The sequence below is a fragment of the Balearica regulorum genome, chromosome 10 (genome assembly GCF_011004875.1).
Source record: "Balearica regulorum gibbericeps isolate bBalReg1 chromosome 10, bBalReg1.pri, whole genome shotgun sequence".
In the NCBI taxonomy this organism is placed as follows: domain Eukaryota; kingdom Metazoa; phylum Chordata; class Aves; order Gruiformes; family Gruidae; genus Balearica; species Balearica regulorum.
The window spans coordinates 14,075,410-14,091,563 of NC_046193.1; the positions used below are offsets into that span (position 1 = coordinate 14,075,410).

The 16,154-nt window shown below is 69.3% G+C and overlaps 3 protein-coding genes across 3 annotated transcripts; 1 reads left to right on the plus strand and 2 right to left on the minus strand.

Moving 5' to 3' along the window:
• Positions 1-99: 99 nt before the first annotated feature.
• Positions 100-2,459, minus strand: NDUFAF3 (NADH:ubiquinone oxidoreductase complex assembly factor 3). The gene is made up of 5 exons (XM_075762255.1): positions 2,349-2,459; positions 1,996-2,188; positions 1,831-1,897; positions 1,331-1,431; positions 100-1,205 (listed from the first exon to the last, which is right to left on the minus strand). Exons 1-5 carry the CDS (start codon positions 2,402-2,404, stop codon positions 1,110-1,112), a joined length of 513 nt encoding a protein of 170 aa, XP_075618370.1. The 5' UTR covers positions 2,405-2,459; the 3' UTR covers positions 100-1,109.
• Positions 2,460-6,335: 3,876 nt separating this feature from the next.
• DALRD3 (DALR anticodon binding domain containing 3) lies at positions 6,336-11,092 on the plus strand. The gene is given in 14 exon segments (XM_075762256.1): positions 6,336-6,446; positions 6,448-6,645; positions 6,771-7,051; positions 7,124-7,404; positions 7,661-7,719; positions 7,806-7,928; positions 8,253-8,323; positions 8,891-8,949; positions 9,293-9,375; positions 9,469-9,592; positions 9,705-9,763; positions 9,874-9,987; positions 10,201-10,269; positions 10,502-11,092. Coding segments are annotated over 14 exon segments (1,737 nt in total). The 5' UTR covers positions 6,336-6,350; the 3' UTR covers positions 10,622-11,092.
• Positions 11,093-11,609: 517 nt separating this feature from the next.
• WDR6 (WD repeat domain 6) lies at positions 11,610-16,028 on the minus strand. The gene is made up of 6 exons (XM_075762235.1): positions 15,947-16,028; positions 13,445-15,863; positions 13,032-13,127; positions 12,716-12,832; positions 12,395-12,513; positions 11,610-12,317 (listed from the first exon to the last, which is right to left on the minus strand). The coding sequence occupies exons 1-6, from the start codon at positions 16,011-16,013 to the stop codon at positions 11,827-11,829; spliced, it is 3,309 nt and encodes a 1,102-aa protein (XP_075618350.1). The 5' UTR covers positions 16,014-16,028; the 3' UTR covers positions 11,610-11,826.
• Between the last annotated feature and the right edge of the window lie 126 nt (positions 16,029-16,154).

The following is a 16,154-nucleotide window of genomic DNA, read 5'->3' on the forward strand; positions in this document are numbered from 1 at the left end:
CCTCCCCTGCATGGCCAGGTCTCTGATGCTTGCAACACCAGGTGCCAAAGGTATTTTACAGGTGTATGAGGCCCCCCCCCCCCCCATGCAAATGCCACGCCTGTCAAAGAGTGTGTATTTACCATCAGTATTTTGTATCATCTTTCATGTTGTTGACTGAGGAAAAAAAATATACCAGTCTGCAGCACAGCAATGTGAAATTAGATTTACACATGCTAAAACCAGAGCCTTGAATTACAATGCAATTGTGTCAGTGTCAAACATTCATTAACACAGCTGGCTCATTAAGCAACGATAGCCCACGGTCTGCCTCAGGGCTGGGGACCGCAGCCACATACTCCCTCCTCAGGCCCGTGGAGCTGGCAGGGTTTAGGGAACGAGGCTGGGCTGGATTAGATATGCGTAACCCCTAACCTGTCCCCAGGGGTGGCAGCCACAACTGTGGGCCAGTGCCGAGGGGGGGGCCAGGATGGCCAGTGACCCTCTCCATGTCCCCTGTTTGAGCTGTGAGTCTGCAGGGAGGGGGGTGTGCGCGCCTAGTGCTGAACTGGCACTCACCACAGCTCAAGGCTCTGCAGGGGACACAGATGCTGTGGGACAGGGACAAAACCCCACAGGAGAGCAGACCCACAGCTCCGCAGGGGTGTTGAGCACACACAGCCTGACAGTGCCTTACAGCCCTGCTCTGCTGTGCGTTAACCAACACACAATTGTCTTGTATTTCCAATCTACATATATTTTCCTTCTGGAGCCCCAAACGTGCCCAGGGGGGTGGAACTCACCCCGCCAGCCTCCACCCTGCCCCAGGGCGACAGCTTCCTGCTGCCAAGGCAGAGCAGCAGGTGCAGTGCTGCCAGCAATGCTCGGGCATCGCGCTGTGCCCCACAGCCCCCAGCCCAGCACTGGGCAAGGTGGCCGGGAAGCCAAGGACTTCTGGGCAGAGCCAAGCCCACGCATTTCACGATACCCTCCTGTGAGCAGAGAGCGACCACCCAGCCACAGCCAGGCTCCGACAGTTTAGTCCAAAGCATTTCTCCACCTGGAGAGGTGACGGCTGGGGGCTCCAGGCAGGCAAGAGGACGAGCTACTCAGCCTGTAGCAGGCAGCGCCTACATCCCCGTGTAGGTGCCCCGTGGAGGGATGAGCCCAGCAGCTGCCACGCGCTTTTCACTGGTTAGGAAGTTGAAGGTTGCGCACGCATTTGGCTGTGAAATAGAAAAGCGAGAGCGTGAAGCCCCAGGCCTCGGCCCAGGGGTGACTCCCCGCAGCGACCACCCTCCCCTTCACTGGGGTGCTGCCTGTGTGCACCCCTCTGCACACCCCTCCTCACCGTGTCCTGCACCTCCACAGCGATCCCGCACTCCCGCATCTGCTTCAGCACGGTGGGGTGGAGCCGCTCCACTCTGTCTCCTGTGCCCAGCACCAGGATCTCTGCAACCAGGATGCGACCACAGGCAAGGCTGGGCAGGGCCGGGCTTGGGCCGCAGACCTGCCCTCTCTGCAGGGCCCAACAGCCCCCCCACAGCCGCCCCTGCAGGAGCCCAAAAGAGGGAGAAGCCTGCCCCGCTGTGCCCCTCCAGCTGCTGTTGCATCCCCTGCCCTGCTGTGCCCCCCCCCCCCGCCCCGCTGTGCCCCTCCAGCTGCTGCTGCAGAGCAGGAGGATGCCGAGGATCGGCTCCTTCCCCAACCCGCCCTCAGGGCACTGCGGGGTGGGCTGGGGCAGAGCTGCGCTGGCCCCGAGGGGCAGCCGGGCCCCGCAGCCGGCACAGCTCAGGAGCCAGATGGGGGGGGGGGCTGTGACAGCGCAGGGCCCCCCCCAGCCCCACGTACCTATCTGGGGCTCCAGCAGCCGGAACAGCGACAGACTCTCATGCGAGATGTCCCTGTAGGAGCCAACCTGCGGGGACACCGAGGGCACTGAGCGGGGCAGCCCTCACCCCCTCACCCCCCCCGGGGCGCTCGCCCGCCCCGCTGCCCGCCCCGCCGGGCACTCACGTTCCACTGGAGGATGGCGCGGGGCAGGATGGCGCAGGGCCCCACCACCAGGTCCCCGCTGATGGTGAAGCCGCGGGTGGTATAGCCCTCGATGAACACGGTGTTGGGGGACTCCGGTTCCAGCACCGTCACCCGCGTCCGCTGGTAGAGCTCGTCGTCCGCCGGTGTGAGGCGGTGAGCCCGGCACGGCACCCTGCGGGGACGGGGAGCGGCTCGGACACGTGGGGCCCACGGCCACCCCGCAGCCACCCCCACCCCCCCCCTCGGGCCCCTGGGCCCCCACAGCGATCTCCCCGTCCAGCCCCGTAGTGACAACCACGGCCCGGTGCCCGTGCCCGTGCCCCTGCCCGTACCCGCCCGCCGCCCGCCGCGCCGCCGGACCCAGCAGCCGCAACGCCGCCACCGCCATGGCCGCGCCGCCACCGGAAGCGCAGAGTGGCCCCGCCCCTTCGCCCCGCCCCGCCCCTCTCGCGCCCCCTGGCGGCCGGCGCCGGCACCACTGGCCGGGCTGGGACAGCGGCACCGGGGGCGGGAGCGGGGCCGGCCCGGGGCTGCCACCTCCTGCGGGGGGGGGCGGCGGGGAGGGACACACACACACACACGCAGAGACACCCGGGCCCGCCCCGACCTGGTGCGCCCGGGGCGGGCTGCGGCCAGCGCCGGAGCGAAACCGAAAGCGGCGGCGGGGCGGGGAGCGGCACGGCGGGTGCGGGGCACCGGGGGCACCGCGGGCTGCGCTGCCCCGGCTCTGCCACGGCGGCGCGGGGGGGGGGGGGGTCCCGCCCGGGGGCACCCCGATCCCCGCCGCCGGGAGGGCCGCGGACCCGCCCGGGCTGCTGCGCCGGAGGCTGCGGGGCCGGAGGTGAGAGGGGAGCGGGCGGCTCCCGGTCCCGGGTTCCCGCCACCCCGCGGGCGGCCGGGCCGGGCGGCGGGAGGGAGCGGGACCGGGGCTCGGCTGCGCTCCCGTCCCGCAGCCGCGGGGCGCCCGCCCGGCCCCGCCGGTGCCCCGGGCTCGGCACGGCTCCCCGGCCTCCCTGCTGCGCCCTCGGCACGGCTCCGCCCCGGTCCTGTGCCCCGGGCACGGTGTGCCCCGCCGTGGGGGGCTGCCGCCAGCCGGGGCTGAGCCCCCCCCCCCCCCCCCCGCGCCGCCGCCGTGACTTCCCTGCCCCGAGCACCGCAGGCTGCCGGGTTCCTCGTCCCCCTCCTCCGTGCCACGCTCGGTGGGGCTGGTGGCAGCGGGTGGTAGGGGACCGGGGGCTCGGGGGGTGCCCTGGGGCAGGGGAGCCACGTCCTCCACGCTGTGCCACCCACCCGGGGCCAGCCAGAGCCCCGACACCGCGGGGGTTACCGGAAAACTCCCCAGTGCTGGTGATGGGACCTTTCCCGCCGTCGTGCCGTGCTGTGCCAGGGCGGGGAGGCGTCAGGCATCCCCAGCACCCCACAGACGGGCACCCTCGGTTGACGGCAGGGTCCCGGGTCCCCACCCCCCCCAGCGAGCACCGCGTGAGCACCGCGTGGAGCCCACGGGGTTCCGCACACGGTTTCACTTCCCCCATGGCGGGTGCCCAAGGGCCTCCTCGCCGAGGGCCTGGCAGCAGAGGCGCTGGCAGAGCCAGGGCTGTGCCGTGCTGCCGCCGGGCGCAGGTGCCGGGGCGGGTGCCCTCCCTCGGGGACATCTCGGGTTTCCGGGCCCCGCCAGGGCTGCTGGGCTGGCACCAGATGCTCCAGCCCCACCGGGGCTTTGTTCGGAGCCGTTTCCTTTTGGCTTGGCCGCACCACCCTCCCCATGGCACCTGGCCTGCAGCATGGGGGGAGCCCGCGGCACAACCCCAGCCTCTGCTGGCACCCCCAGCCACAACCGGCCCAGCTGCGGCTCCCACGCAGCTCCTGCCCCGGTCCCTGGCGGTAAGTTGTCCTCTCCCCCTCTTGGCCAGCCGGCCGCCCCAGGGTGGGGGTGGCATGGCGGTGGGCCCCGTGCCCGTCCCTCCGTGGCGCCAGTGCGGGCAACGGAATCCCAAAAGCAGCTGTCCCCGCTGTGCCCAGCTGCCCTGGGGTTTCGTTACCCGCGCTCCCGCCCCTGCCTCGCCCCACGCGCCCCCCCACCCTGCTGCTGCCCCATGCCGGGCCAGGCACAGGGCAAGGCTCCAGTCCCTCCGTGGGGCTGGGGCAGCATGTGGGGGCCATGCTGGGAGAAGGGGGGGGTGCGGGGATGGGGGAATCAAAGGTGCCCAGCCTTGCAGCTCAGTCCCCCGCACCGGGGCTGGGGGCTCTCCAGTGATCTTGTGCCACCGATGGCTAAACATAGCAGCTTGCTTCCTGGGGACTGACCGCTGGGGTGAGCGTGCCGAGCGACAGCCCTGGCTGCCGGCCGCAGTGTGGATGTGGCCACCTGCGGCGGGGCGGCACTGGTCACAAGATGCTGTGTGAGCTTCCTGCCACCACCGGCCCGTGCCGGGCTCTCCCTGGCCCTCCCAGCCCCCCTGGTGTCAGCAGGGGCAAGCGGTGTCCGGGCAGGATCCGTCCCCCAGAGAGAGACGGCTTTGGAATGACACGATCACTCCCGCTGAGCAGGCAGCCAGAGAGCCATCGGGGATGTCGTGTCTGTCCAAAGCTCTTTCGGTGCCACCGAAAAGGGAGCCCTGGCACTCTGGGGATGCGGACAGATCCAGCCTGGATCCCACCGAGCAGCGACACAAGGTCCAAGCGTGCTCCCAGCCCGCGCTGGTGCATGTTCCCCAAGCTGGCGGGGCAGGGGTCCCGGGCAGCTCCTGCCCTGCGGACAGTCAGCAGTTGGTCTGGTGTGAGCAGCGATTCTCAGATCACCTCTTGGCTGTGGGTGGTGCAGGGAGCACCCCACCATGGCACGGCCCTGCACTGCTGAGGGAAGGGGGACTGTAGCCGCTCCCCAGCTGGGGGACACGTCCCCATTCCTGCCCCAGGGCTGTGGGCTTGCACTGGCCATGGGCTGCAGCCCTGGGGCTGCAGAGCTGCCCACAGAGCCTCGAAATGAGTCACTGCATTCCTGGCAGAGCCCATGCAACAGGCCGGGCCGTGCTGCTAGGATCTGCTAGGATCTGCCCTCGCACCGGCCCGCCCCCCCCCCCCCCCCATACCCTGGAGGAACCGGTTTGGGCCCTGCAGGCAGAGCAGCCCCCCCCCCCCCCCCGGCCCTGCAGGGAGGGCAGGAAGGGAAGGGCAGGGAGGGAGGTTGCAAGCTCACTGGGGACACGTGCTCCCCGCTGCCGCAGGGGGGTTCGGTGCTTCCTGGATACCCGCTCCCCACCAAGCAGCCCCAGTGGCATGGGGCCGGGTGCGTGCCAGGCCCTTGCCTCTATCCCCAGGTTGGAGCTGGCTTTGATGGCAGCCTTGGAGGGGAGCGGCAGCCCCCCCGCCTGCCTGCACCGTTCGGGGACCCAGGCAGCAGTGTGGGCCCCCGCTCTGTAAACCTGCGCTTGGGACACCACTGCTACAGACGAGCTCAGCTCTGCAGATGTAACCACAACCGCCATGGCGTGATCTGTTTCCACCTCCTTCCTCCTGTGGCTGATGAGTGGGACGCTTTGCTGGGCAGGAAGGTAGCTCCTCACAGCCATCCTTCTCGCCGGAGCAGCCAGAGCTGGGGCAGCGAGCAGGCTGACAGGAGAGCATGGCGAGGCACGAAGCCGCGGCCACTACTCATCCTTCGCTGTGCAGAGCCCAGCTGCGGCAGCAAACCGCACCTTGCAGGGTCTCTTCCACCCGCCTGTGCCCCCTGCCCTGGGGTCGCTCTGTGCTTGCAGCCAGGCGCACCTTACGCCCTCTGGTCCATCCAAAACCACCTGCCCGGGCTGCCCAGCCCGCTGCTGGAGCCCCACGCTGCCCCCGGCCCCCAGCACCCTGGGGCTGGCCTGGCCTGGCCTGGCAGCTGGGCTGTGCCATGCCAGCTGCTCAGCTGCGCTCGCCGTCCCGGCGGCCCGGTTTCCTCCGCGGTGGCAGTGGCCGCCCAGGTCTGCTGAACCCCGGCACTGCCTCTGGCGCTCCGGCGTGCTGCCCCCTCCTCTCCGGGCTGGAGCAGCCTCTGGTCCCCAACCCAGGGGTGCGGGGGGCCCAGCAGCTGATCACCCCCGTGGCGTCCCCTCAGGGTGCCACCACCGGGCCCTGCGCGGCCAGGCCATGCTGGGGCCCCCCCCCCCCCGAGCCCTTTGCGGAGGGTGGCAGTGCCCGGGCACACACCCCAGGCCCCGGCCCGTCGAGCCCCCCCGCCCCGCCACACCCATCATGGCGGCCCCGCGCTGCCCGCCACGCACATCATGGCTGCCCCGCGCCGTTACCCCCAAGATGGCCGCTCTGCTCCGACCAACCCGCCCGCGCCCAAGATGGCCGCCCGGGAGCACTGCGCGCCGCGCCCAACATGGCGGCCGCCTGCGAGCGCCGGGGAGGGCGAGCGGGCCTCTGATGTCACTTCCAGCCTGCAGCGGCGGAAGCGGCGGCCGGGCTCGCATGGAGACGGGCCAGGGCCGGCCGGGGGTGGCGGCGACTCTGCGGGCGCTGAACGGGGCGCTGGGGCGGCCCGCCGCGCTCTGGGTGAAGGAGAGCGGCGCCCGCAACCTGCGGCACCGGGACTTCCTGGCGCCGCGGGCCGCGCTGAGCGCCGCCTTCCCCGGGGGACAGGTAGGCCGCGGCAGCGCGGGCAGGCCAGGGGCGGGGCCTGCGCGGAGGGGGCGGGACCGGGGGCGGGGCCTGCGCCGGGCCACGTGCGGGCAGGGGACCGACTCCCTCGCCTTGTCGCCCGGCAGGTGCCCGATGACGTCGTGGCGGGCGTGACGTCATTAGGAGGCCCGGGTGTGCTAGCGGTGCGAGGCTGCCAGGAGACGCCGGCGGGGCTGGCGGTGCAGCTGCGGCGTCCCGAGGCTTTCCGGTGCCTGCTGGGGCCCCTGCCCGGCCCGGCCCCGGGGCCGCCGGCGGGGTGGGTGGTGCTGCACTGCCCGGCCCTGCGCAGCCCCGCCGCCCTGCGGCCCCGCCACCTCCGCCCGCTCCTGCTGGCTGACCACCTGGCCCAGCTGCTGCGCACCCAGCGGTGAGTGCCTCGCCCCTGCCCGGCCACCCGGCCGCACGCTGCCAGCGCCGCTCGCCTCTCCCTCTCCTGCAGGGTCGGTGTCCGCCTGGTCCCTGCCCTCGCCGAGGAGGGGAGTCGGGAGGTCCTGCGGCAGCTCCGCGTCGACTGGCCCTCTGGCTCCGGGGGCTCGGACCTGCCTGGCACCATCTCGGCCTTGAAGGAAGCGCTGGGACGGTGCCCCTGCGCTGCAGCCTGCGAGCAGGGGTCAGGCACAGCCGCGCTGCCTGACGATGTCATCTGTAAAGTGCACTTGAAGAGCTTTGTGGAGCAGCAGGGCTTGGTGGGCTACGACCCCAATCTCGATGTCCTTCTTGGTGAGCCTCATGCATGCAGCGTCTCTAGTGTGACAGCAGGAAGGTGATCAGCTGCAAACAGGCCTGATTCCTTTTTTCCCCAACTGTTTTTACAAAATATAGGGGGGGAATTAGATCCAAATTGCCTTCTCCTCTTACTGCCATTCAGCGTGGTTCAAGCCAGGAGTGCTGCCAGCCTGGGGCAGACCCGATGGTGCAGGATGGCAGGGGGTGGCAAACCCTTGTGTCCCACTCTGAGTGTCCTTCCTTCTTTCAGTGACAGAGGGGAAGCTGCGGTCCCTGGCTGAGCTGCAGGAAGCCGTGCTGGAGTGCGCGGTGAGTAACCCTGCTTCTCGCTTTCCAGACGACGTTCTCTCTTCTCACGCGATGGCGTTTGAGCTCTCTGCTGTGCTCTACTGCAGGCTGCAGGCCAGGGGAGCCACTGCAGCATCGTGCACGTGGTGAGCTGCGAGGAGGAATTCCAGCAGCAGCAGCTGGATCTGCTCTGGAGGATTTTGGATCCAGGAGCCCACACAGCTTTGCAGGTGAGGAACCTCCCAGCCTCCTCATTGTGGCCCCCAGCATCCCTGCGCTCAGCCAGCCTCCTTCTGTCCCCACAGCAAATGCTGAGGCCCAGTCTTGTCCCTCTGCGAGGCTTCCCTTTCCCTTGGCGGCCCCTCCACGCTCCTGCCCAGGTGGTGGAGCAGCCTCTCTGCCGTTGGGATTTCGGCACTCAAGAAGGAGGGGCAGGAGAAGACTGTGGGGACGCAGCTGGAACAGGGCTGGTTTTAGCCCGGTTCTCCCACACTGCGTTTTGGTGGAGCTTCTGAGTCTTTGACCCCAGCCCCGGCTTCTCCTCTGTCTTTCAGAAACACCTTGTCTGTGGGCCAGTGAAGGTGACAAACCCCTCATCGCCCATCGGGGCAGACCAGTATTTCCAGTAAGTTGGTGTGTAGCAAGGTGCCTGCTGTGCTGCTTGCCTGCCGAGGCTCCCCAGGGGCACCCACACTGCAGCGCTGAGCAAGCTGGTGGTGCACAGAGAATTCTCTGCAGTCCATCCATTTGGCTTTTCCGTGGCCTCAGGGCAGTTTCGAGAGGACTGGAGGTACAGAATGGAGGCCACAGGGCCCTTCCCAGTCCCAGTGGCCGCCTCCAGCAGTGCTGTCTGGCCCTCTCAGCACTGCCGGGAGGAAAGGCAGCAGCAGGAGCTGGGCGCTGCAGTGGTGCAGGGTGCTATCCCCCTGTCTTCACGCATTAGTGGACAGCCCTGGTGCGGGGGTGGGGGGGGCTTTCTCAACCAAAAGGCAGAGCTTGTGCCCACAGTGGCTTCCTCGCAGCCCTCTCCAGGCAGCAGCACAAGGGGCTGGCTGTGGTGCGGCTGTTCCCACCCAGCTCCTGCAGAGCTCCTGCTTCAGTTTGGCTGGGCCACTGCTGCAGCTGGGATGCTCGCTGGGGTGCTCTCTGGGGTGCTCAGCCCAGGGGTGGTGGCTGTATCTGTTCCTCCCAGGCTCCGAAAGCGCCAGATGTATGAAGCCTCCGTGATGAAGTATGGGGAGCTTGCGCAAGGTGAGGGTTTGCTCTGTGGCTCTACACAGATGCTGTTCCATCCCTGCTTCTGTTGCTCCTATGAGTCTCTCCCCACCTCTGTGTCTGCAGCCCGTGGGGCTCTCCCGGGCAGGGCGTTCCCTCTCCCCTCTGCGATGGAGCCGGGGGAAGGCGTCTAAACCGCCCACGGGGCACCGGCACAGAGCAGCCCCTGCAGATGGGGGCCAGGGCTGGGGAACTGCAGTGGTCCTCAAGCTTCCCATGGAGCCCCCTGGCCCCGGGGGGGGGTCCTGCCTGGGCGCTGGGGGTGGCAGTAGGTGGGAATGGAGCAAGCTGTGCGTGATGCCACCTGCGTTCTCTGCAGATGAGGCCTGGACTGAGGTGATCGATACCCTCACAGTGGCTGCCATCAGGTTTGAGATGCTGAGCACTGCTCATCGCAGTCAGGTAGGTTTGTGCAGCGCCAGGGCAGGCAAGCCGGGGGAACAGCAGAGCGGCTCTGTGCTGAGCAGCCTGGGCTGACCTTTTCCCTGCTCTCAGATCACCCTGGACCTGGAGGACAGCAGCATCTCCACGAAGGGAACCAAGAGTGGTGCCTTCGTGATGTACAACTGTGCCCGGCTGGCCACACTCTTCGACACCTACCAGCGGGCTGTGGAGCGGGGTGAGCGTTAGCCCTGCGACCTTCCTCTAACAGCCACTCCCAGGATATTCCTCGTGCCTGCAGCCACAGGGGCTTCTCCAGGCATGACGACAGTCTCCCACCTCCTTTCCAGGCACGTACCCACCTCTGCCACCAGCGTCAGAACTGAACTTCTCCTGCCTGCAGGAAGAGGTGAGTGCTGAGAGGGGGGACGTGGGGACCTGCACACCCTCAGCTCCAGTGGTGGAAGCTGCTGGCCCAGGAAGATCTGACCCTCTCTGACACGCGTAATCCTTTCACAGGGTGAATGGCTCCTGCTCTTCAACTATCTCCTGCCATTCCCTGAAGTCCTGCAGCAGGCAGCACAGCTGCCTGAACCCACCAAGGGGATCCGGATCACAGCCAACACAGAGACAGTAAGTGCCATGTGCCAGAGCACCCATGGGTGCTGCTCCAACAGTCCCAGCCCAGGGCAAGGCTGCGCGCTGGCAGGGTGCTGCCCACTGGTAAGGGGGTGCCGAGGGAAGAGCCTGCAACACCCCTGGGGCTGCTCCTGCTGTGCTTAGGGTGGGGAAGGGTCCGTGACTGGCCAGACCCCGCCGTGCCAGCAGCAGCTCTCTGTCTTGCAGGTGTGCAAGTTCCTGATCCAGCTCAGCATGGATTTCAGCTCCTACTACAACCGAGTCCACATCCTGGGGGTGAGTTGGATGTCCCAGGCCTGCAGCCCTTCTCGGGGCTGGACTGCAGTTGCGGGGCAGCGTGCTTAGGGCGGGGAACGGGCTCTGGGGTGCCAGCAGTGTGATGCAGCCCCACACCAGCCCCTCAAGGATGTCTGCATAGAGTGCATAGGCAGCAAGCAGTGCCTCTAGGGCCAGCCCGTTGAGGGGCAATATGGCCACCAGCCCCAAGTCGCTGCCTTTCTCCCTGCAGGAGCCGTTCCCTCACCTCTTTGACCAGATGTTTGCCCGCCTCCAGCTGCTGGGAGCTGTGAGGGATGTGTTCCACAGCATGCTGGCGACCCTGCACCTCCCTCCTCTCAGCCAGATCTGAGGCAGCACTGAAGAGCCGTGTCACAGTGCGACAGGCATCAGGACAGCGTCCCACAAGGGGAAGGACAGGGCACGTCCCCCTGGCAGGGTGAGGGGCCACTCTGCTGTCAGGCAGGGAGCTGGGTCACACCTCAGCCCCACGCAGATGCTTCCCTTCCCACTGCCCACACGGTTTGGGGGTTTGGCTACATGCACCCCGCAGCTGTGCCCGAAGTGGGAGATGGGGGCACCTGCCACATCCACACCAGCAGAAGGGAGGACGCCTGTGGCACCCTGCAAGCTGGGCTGGGAGTACTGGGGGAGTCAGCACCAGGGACCAGTCACCACAAAGCCAGGCACCAACCTCGCTTCCCTCAGAACTGTTTATTAAAGGTTGCTCCATGCTGGCAGGGAGCTCCTGCGGCTCAAGGCTACTGCCAGGCCCTTGGCCAGGCCCCGATACAGGGGTCCAATACACTTGTTGCTGGACAAATGCTGTGTGTATGTGTCTGACCCCAACAGAGCACATTGCCCCACACGGAGCTGGGGTCACGCGCAGCTTCTTGTCCTTCCATGTGGTCCGGTTGTGCTGCGTCCTGCTGTTGCGCAGGAACAACCCGCTCAGCCGGAGGCAGCACTGAACGGCTGCTCTGGGGTGGGGGGGAAGCCAGACCTGGGCTGGCACAGCACGTGTGGGTCACTGCCCCTCACCCCGGACCAGCATCCCCACTCGTTTCAGCGGTGCCCAGCACCGCAGGGTCAGGGCTGTCACACAGGGCCCTGCCCCAGGGAGCAGGAGGCTGCAGCCTGCCACGTGCTGCACCAGTGCCTGACTGGTCATGGCCTCCTGCTGCCCTCAAGCTCCCAGGGCTGAGCACAGCGCTCAGCACCCTCCCGAGCTGGTTCCTCTCTGGGACCAGGGCTGGAAAGCCTGGAGCCTCAGGGAGGAGGAACTTCTCCTGGACATGGTGGGCAGACGACCTCAGTCCTCCTTTACTGCCCAAGGAGCTGCAGGCTTGTCCAGGAGGGGTCACATCTGCCTTCTTCCCCAGAGACCACCAGCTTCGAGCACCCTAGATGAGGCTGTGCGGTCCCCGAGGGGGCCAAGCACTCCCATCTCCTCAAGAGGGGACACATCAGCACACAGGCTGGAACAGGGGCTGCGGTGATGGGCAGAGCACCGTCCCCAGGCAGCGGGGGAGTGGGTTGTACTGCCTGCCTGCCCCATTACTGGGGACCCTCTGGTGGAGGGGGCTCAGGGGGGGCCGTGCCGCACAACATCTCCAGCCCCTGCCCGCAGAGCACGCAGTAGTAGCGCAGCTCCCCCCCGGCCTCTGCCACCTCCCAGCAGTCCAGCTCGGCCAGGTCAGGCACATGGAAGAAGGTGGTGCTGAGGGCATCCAGCCCGCCTGGGCCCCGGCGCCACAGCGTCAGGCGCTGGTCCACCGAGGCAGAGAGCAGCAGGTCCGGCCGCAGCACCCGGATCCCCGTCACGTGGGCGGCATGGGCACAGGGCCTGGCCACCCGCTCCAGGACATGCAGGCAAGTCCCTGCCTCAGCCTTGCCCCTGCCCAGGGCCACCTCCAGCAGGCAGACGTGGATGGAGCCATCGTCACTGCCGCTGGCCACGAGGTACTGTCCCTTTGGCGTCTCGCAGACATGGAGGCTGTTCACACCGCAGCTGTGGGCCATGATGGTGAGCAGTGGAGCGCCCAGGGCTGGGAAAAGAGGCTCGGTCAGAAGAGCGACGCTCACCTTGGCTGGAGGGAGCAGAGCTGCCAGCAGTTGCACCCACCCAGGGGCTGCATCTCTCCCTCTGCTCGGTGCAGGGCGTCCGTTGCATCTGCGATGGGGCTGGTGATGTCCCAGAAGGCGACGCTGCCGTCGGTGGCTGCACTGCACAGGAGGTGCCTCCTAGAAGGGAGGTGTTAGGGGAGCCTCTGGCCGCAGCCCTGCGACACACCGTCCCAAGAGTCCCCATCGAGATCCAGGGAAGCGGCAGAACAGCCCCCGCAGACCGATTTCGCCCTTCTCTCCGCCTGCTGAGCTGCCCGCTGCCATCCCTGCGAGGACTCCCCAGAGCCCCACTGGTTGGAGCACAGCATTCAGGGCTCACCTCTCCCCTCCTGCCCGTGCGTGCAGGAATGCCTCCACCTTCAGCACACAGCGCTGGTGATGAAACGACTCCGCCACCAGCACCAGCTTCCGGGCAGTCTCCAGCAGCCCGAAGACCCTGCATTGGACCAGAGAGCAGTCAGCTGTGGGAGAAGGGGGCCCCTGGTGCTTCTGTCCCCACTTCCCACCATGCACCATCCTGCTCGCAGCTCAGGGCTGGCTACCTCCATGGCAGCAGCCTCCCCTGCGAGCCTGCTCGGCTCCCGTTGCCAGCCCCAGCTCTGTCCTCCTTGCCAAGCCCCACAACGGCTCCTCACCGGACCGATCCGTCGCTACACGCGGCAGCCAGGAACTTCCAGGGTGCTGGCAGCTGCTCAGTGCTGGTCCCAGGCACGACCGAGAGGGACATGTACCTGCAGCAAATATGTGACACTCATCGACACCCGGGGAGGCAGGTGGCCCAGCAGAGCAGCCCGAGACGCAGCTCTGAGCACTCAGAGGAGGCAGAAGGAAAGACCAAGCCTTTCCCTACCCCCAAAAGCCCCTTGAGGCCCAGCTGCTGGGCACAGGGCACCAGGGATGTGCGCCTGAAGCCAAGCCGGCTCCTTCTGCCTCGGCTGAGCCCATGGCCACGCAGAGCCAGTATCCCAGCAGAGGCCAGTGCAGTTCCCAGTGCCCTCCTGGACCGCAGTCACCACAAACCCTGCCTCAGGTGGCCCCTGAGCATCACCTCGTCTCCGGGTCCATCTTGACAAGCTTGTGCCTGTTCTTCTTCCGCTCCCAGTGCTCGTCCAGTCGGTGGGAGGCCACGTGGATGACCTGGCAGGCCACGGCGCTCTCGGAGGCCGGGTCCCCAGCACACAGCAGCCGGTAGCACTCCATCTGCGCTCGGCCACCCGCGGAGAAGAGCAGGGCGGACAAGCCCTTATCGCCAGGTCCCGCAGGGCCTGCCAGTGCCAACGCCCTAACACTGGAGATGTGATCGCTGAGCCGAGCGAGGGGCACGGCCGTCCGGGAGTGCTCGCTGAGTGCCAGGACACAGGCCGTCGTGTCCTCACTGCCAGTGACGAAGATGTTAAGGGCGGCGTGGCCGGGCACCTCCACCGCCCCTAGGCGCCGCACGCAGGAGATCTCCCGCCCATGCAGGGATGCCAGGAGCACCTGCTGCTCGCAGGGCTCGGCCTCGCTGCGGTACAGCATCACATCCCCACACTTGACGAAGGCGAAGGCCTCAGCTGAGGGGCTGCTGCAGTAGCTCCAGGAGCGGTGCCCCCCGCCGCAGGGGACGCAGTGGAGGTTCTCACCGGTCTTGCTGCTCCACACTACAAAGTTGTCAGCGTGAAAGCCCAGCACAAGCAGGTCCCCGTCCAGGGTGAAGCGCAGCTCCTCGATCCACTGCAGCCCTTTGCAGGGCCTGTGCTTCCGCAGGACCTCCAGCTGCTGGCCCTGCAGGCGGAGCTGGCGGTAGACACCATCCCGGCCAGTGCTGTAAATGTAGTCCCCGTGGCAGATCACTGAGGTAACCCCCGTCTTCCCGTGGAGGCCAAAGAGCACGGACAGCGGGGCCTCAAGGGGAAGAGCCCCTTTGCACGACAAGCAAGAGGTCTCCAAATTGCTGCCAGAGTCCTCGCCGACTGGGTTGGTGCCGCCATCGGCGATGCCGGTGCTTTCTGCAGCCCACCCTGGGGAGCTGCTGCAAGGGAAGAGGAGGAGGGAGCCCCGGCGGTCCCCGCAGACCAGGAGCCCTCCCTGGGGCAGGAAGGCCGCGCAGGTGTGCCAGCGCTGCTTGCAGGGGGGCAGCAGGTAACGTCCCATGAGCCGCACCCAGGGTGCCTGCCCGGGGCGGTGGGTGACGTCCAGCCAGAGCATCTCCCCGTCGGGGCCGGAGGCCAGGAGGGCGGCGGCGTCGGGGGGCAGGCCGGGGCGGGGGGCCCAGCTCAGCCCACGCACGGCCCCCTCGAACAGCCTCTGCTCGGCGGCGGCCCCGGGGCAGCCCAGAGCGAAGAGGAGGACGTGCCCGTCGCCGCCGGCCAGGGCGCAGAGCGCCTCGGCCCCGCCGGGCAGGGGGGCGGCCGCCAGCACCCCGCGGGGCCCGCCGGCGGCGGGGGGCAGCACCGGCACCCAGCGCCCCGCCGCCGCCTCGTACGCCGCCAGCCCGCCCGACTCGCCCAGCGCCAGCACCCGCCGCGGCCCCGCCAGCAGCACGGCTCTCGGCCGCCCCGGGGCCCCCAGCGCCGCCGCCGCCGCCAGGGCCGCGTCCGGAGCCGCCCGCCGGGGCCGCCAGAGCCGGACGCCGCCGTCGTCGCCGCCCGTGGCGAGGCAGCCGCCGGCGGGGCGCAGGGCCAGGGCGCGCAGGGCCCCGCGGTGTCCCCGCCGCTCCCTCCGCAGGCCGCCGCCGCCGTCCCACTCCAGGCAGGCGCCGTCCTCCCCGGCGCTGACCGGGCGCGGCCCCCACAGCGCCACGGCGGCCACCCGCGCCCCGTGCCCGTAGCACACCAGCAGGCAGGAGCCGTCCCCGTCCCCGTCGCCCAGCTCGCCCACGGCCCAGAGCCGCACGCTGCGGTCCTCGGAGGCGGAGGCGAGCAACCCCCGCGGCGCCGCGTAGCAGAGCGCCAGCACCGCGCCCCGGTGCCCGCGCAGCCGCCGCCGCGGGGTCGCCGCCGCCGCCGCCCGCCACACCGCCACGGTCCCCGCCGCCGTGCCGGCCGCCAGCGCCAGCCGCGCCCAGCCCGTCCCCGCCAGCACGGCGCAGCGCAGCGCCCCGGCCCCGCCGCAGCTCGCCCGCCGCAGCCAGCGCCCGCCGGCCCGCCACTCGTAGAGCGCCACGGCCCCGCCGCCCAGCGCCAGCGCCAGCCGCCCGCCCGCCGCCCACCGCGCCTCCCACACCCGCGCCCCCAGCTCCCGCGCCGCCCCGCCGCCGCACGCCGCCAGCCGCGCCCCGCCGCCCGGCCCGCCGCGCCGCACCGCCAGCACCGCCAGCCAGCGCCCGCCGAAGGCCGCCACCCGCACCACCGCCCCGCCGGCGGGGCCGGGGCCGGGCTCGGCCCGCAGCCCCTGCACGCTGGCCTCACGCAGCGCTCTCCGCCGGCCCGCCGCCGCCGCCGGCCCGCCGCCGCTCAGCCGGAACGCCGCCACCTCCGGGCCCGTGCCTGCGGGACACCGCGTCAGCCGCCAGCCCCGCCGCCGCCGCCCGCCCCCGTCCTGCCCCGTCCCGTGCCGTGCCCGTGCTCACCCGCCAGCAGCACGTCCCCCGCGAACTCCAGCGCCGTCACCGGCGCCACCAGCGCCACCGACTCCATCTTGGCGGCGCCCCCACCACCGCTCATTGGCCGGGCCCCACCGCCCCGCCCCCAGAACACGCAAAGGCGCCGCCCGTCTCTCCACGCTTTATTGGCGCGCGACGCGGCCCCGCCGCGCACGTGGCCCGCGGCCCCGCCCCC

Coding starts and splice junctions, on each gene's coding strand:
- NDUFAF3 (XM_075762255.1), bottom strand. CDS start 2,404: ATGGCGGTGGCGGCGTTGCGGCTGCTGGGTCCGGCGGCGCGGCGGGCG. Junction 2,189..2,348: donor GCGCGGCGGGCGGCGGGCGG/GTACGGGCAGGG, acceptor CCGTCCCCGCAG/GGTGCCGTGCCGGGCTCACC. Junction 1,206..1,330: donor CTGTGGAGGTGCAGGACACG/GTGAGGAGGGGT, acceptor TCTATTTCACAG/CCAAATGCGTGCGCAACCTT.
- WDR6 (XM_075762235.1), bottom strand. CDS start 16,013: ATGGAGTCGGTGGCGCTGGTGGCGCCGGTGACGGCGCTGGAGTTCGCG. Junction 13,128..13,444: donor AAGATGGACCCGGAGACGAG/GTGATGCTCAGG, acceptor TATTTGCTGCAG/GTACATGTCCCTCTCGGTCG. Junction 12,514..12,715: donor GCACGGGCAGGAGGGGAGAG/GTGAGCCCTGAA, acceptor CCTCCCTTCTAG/GAGGCACCTCCTGTGCAGTG.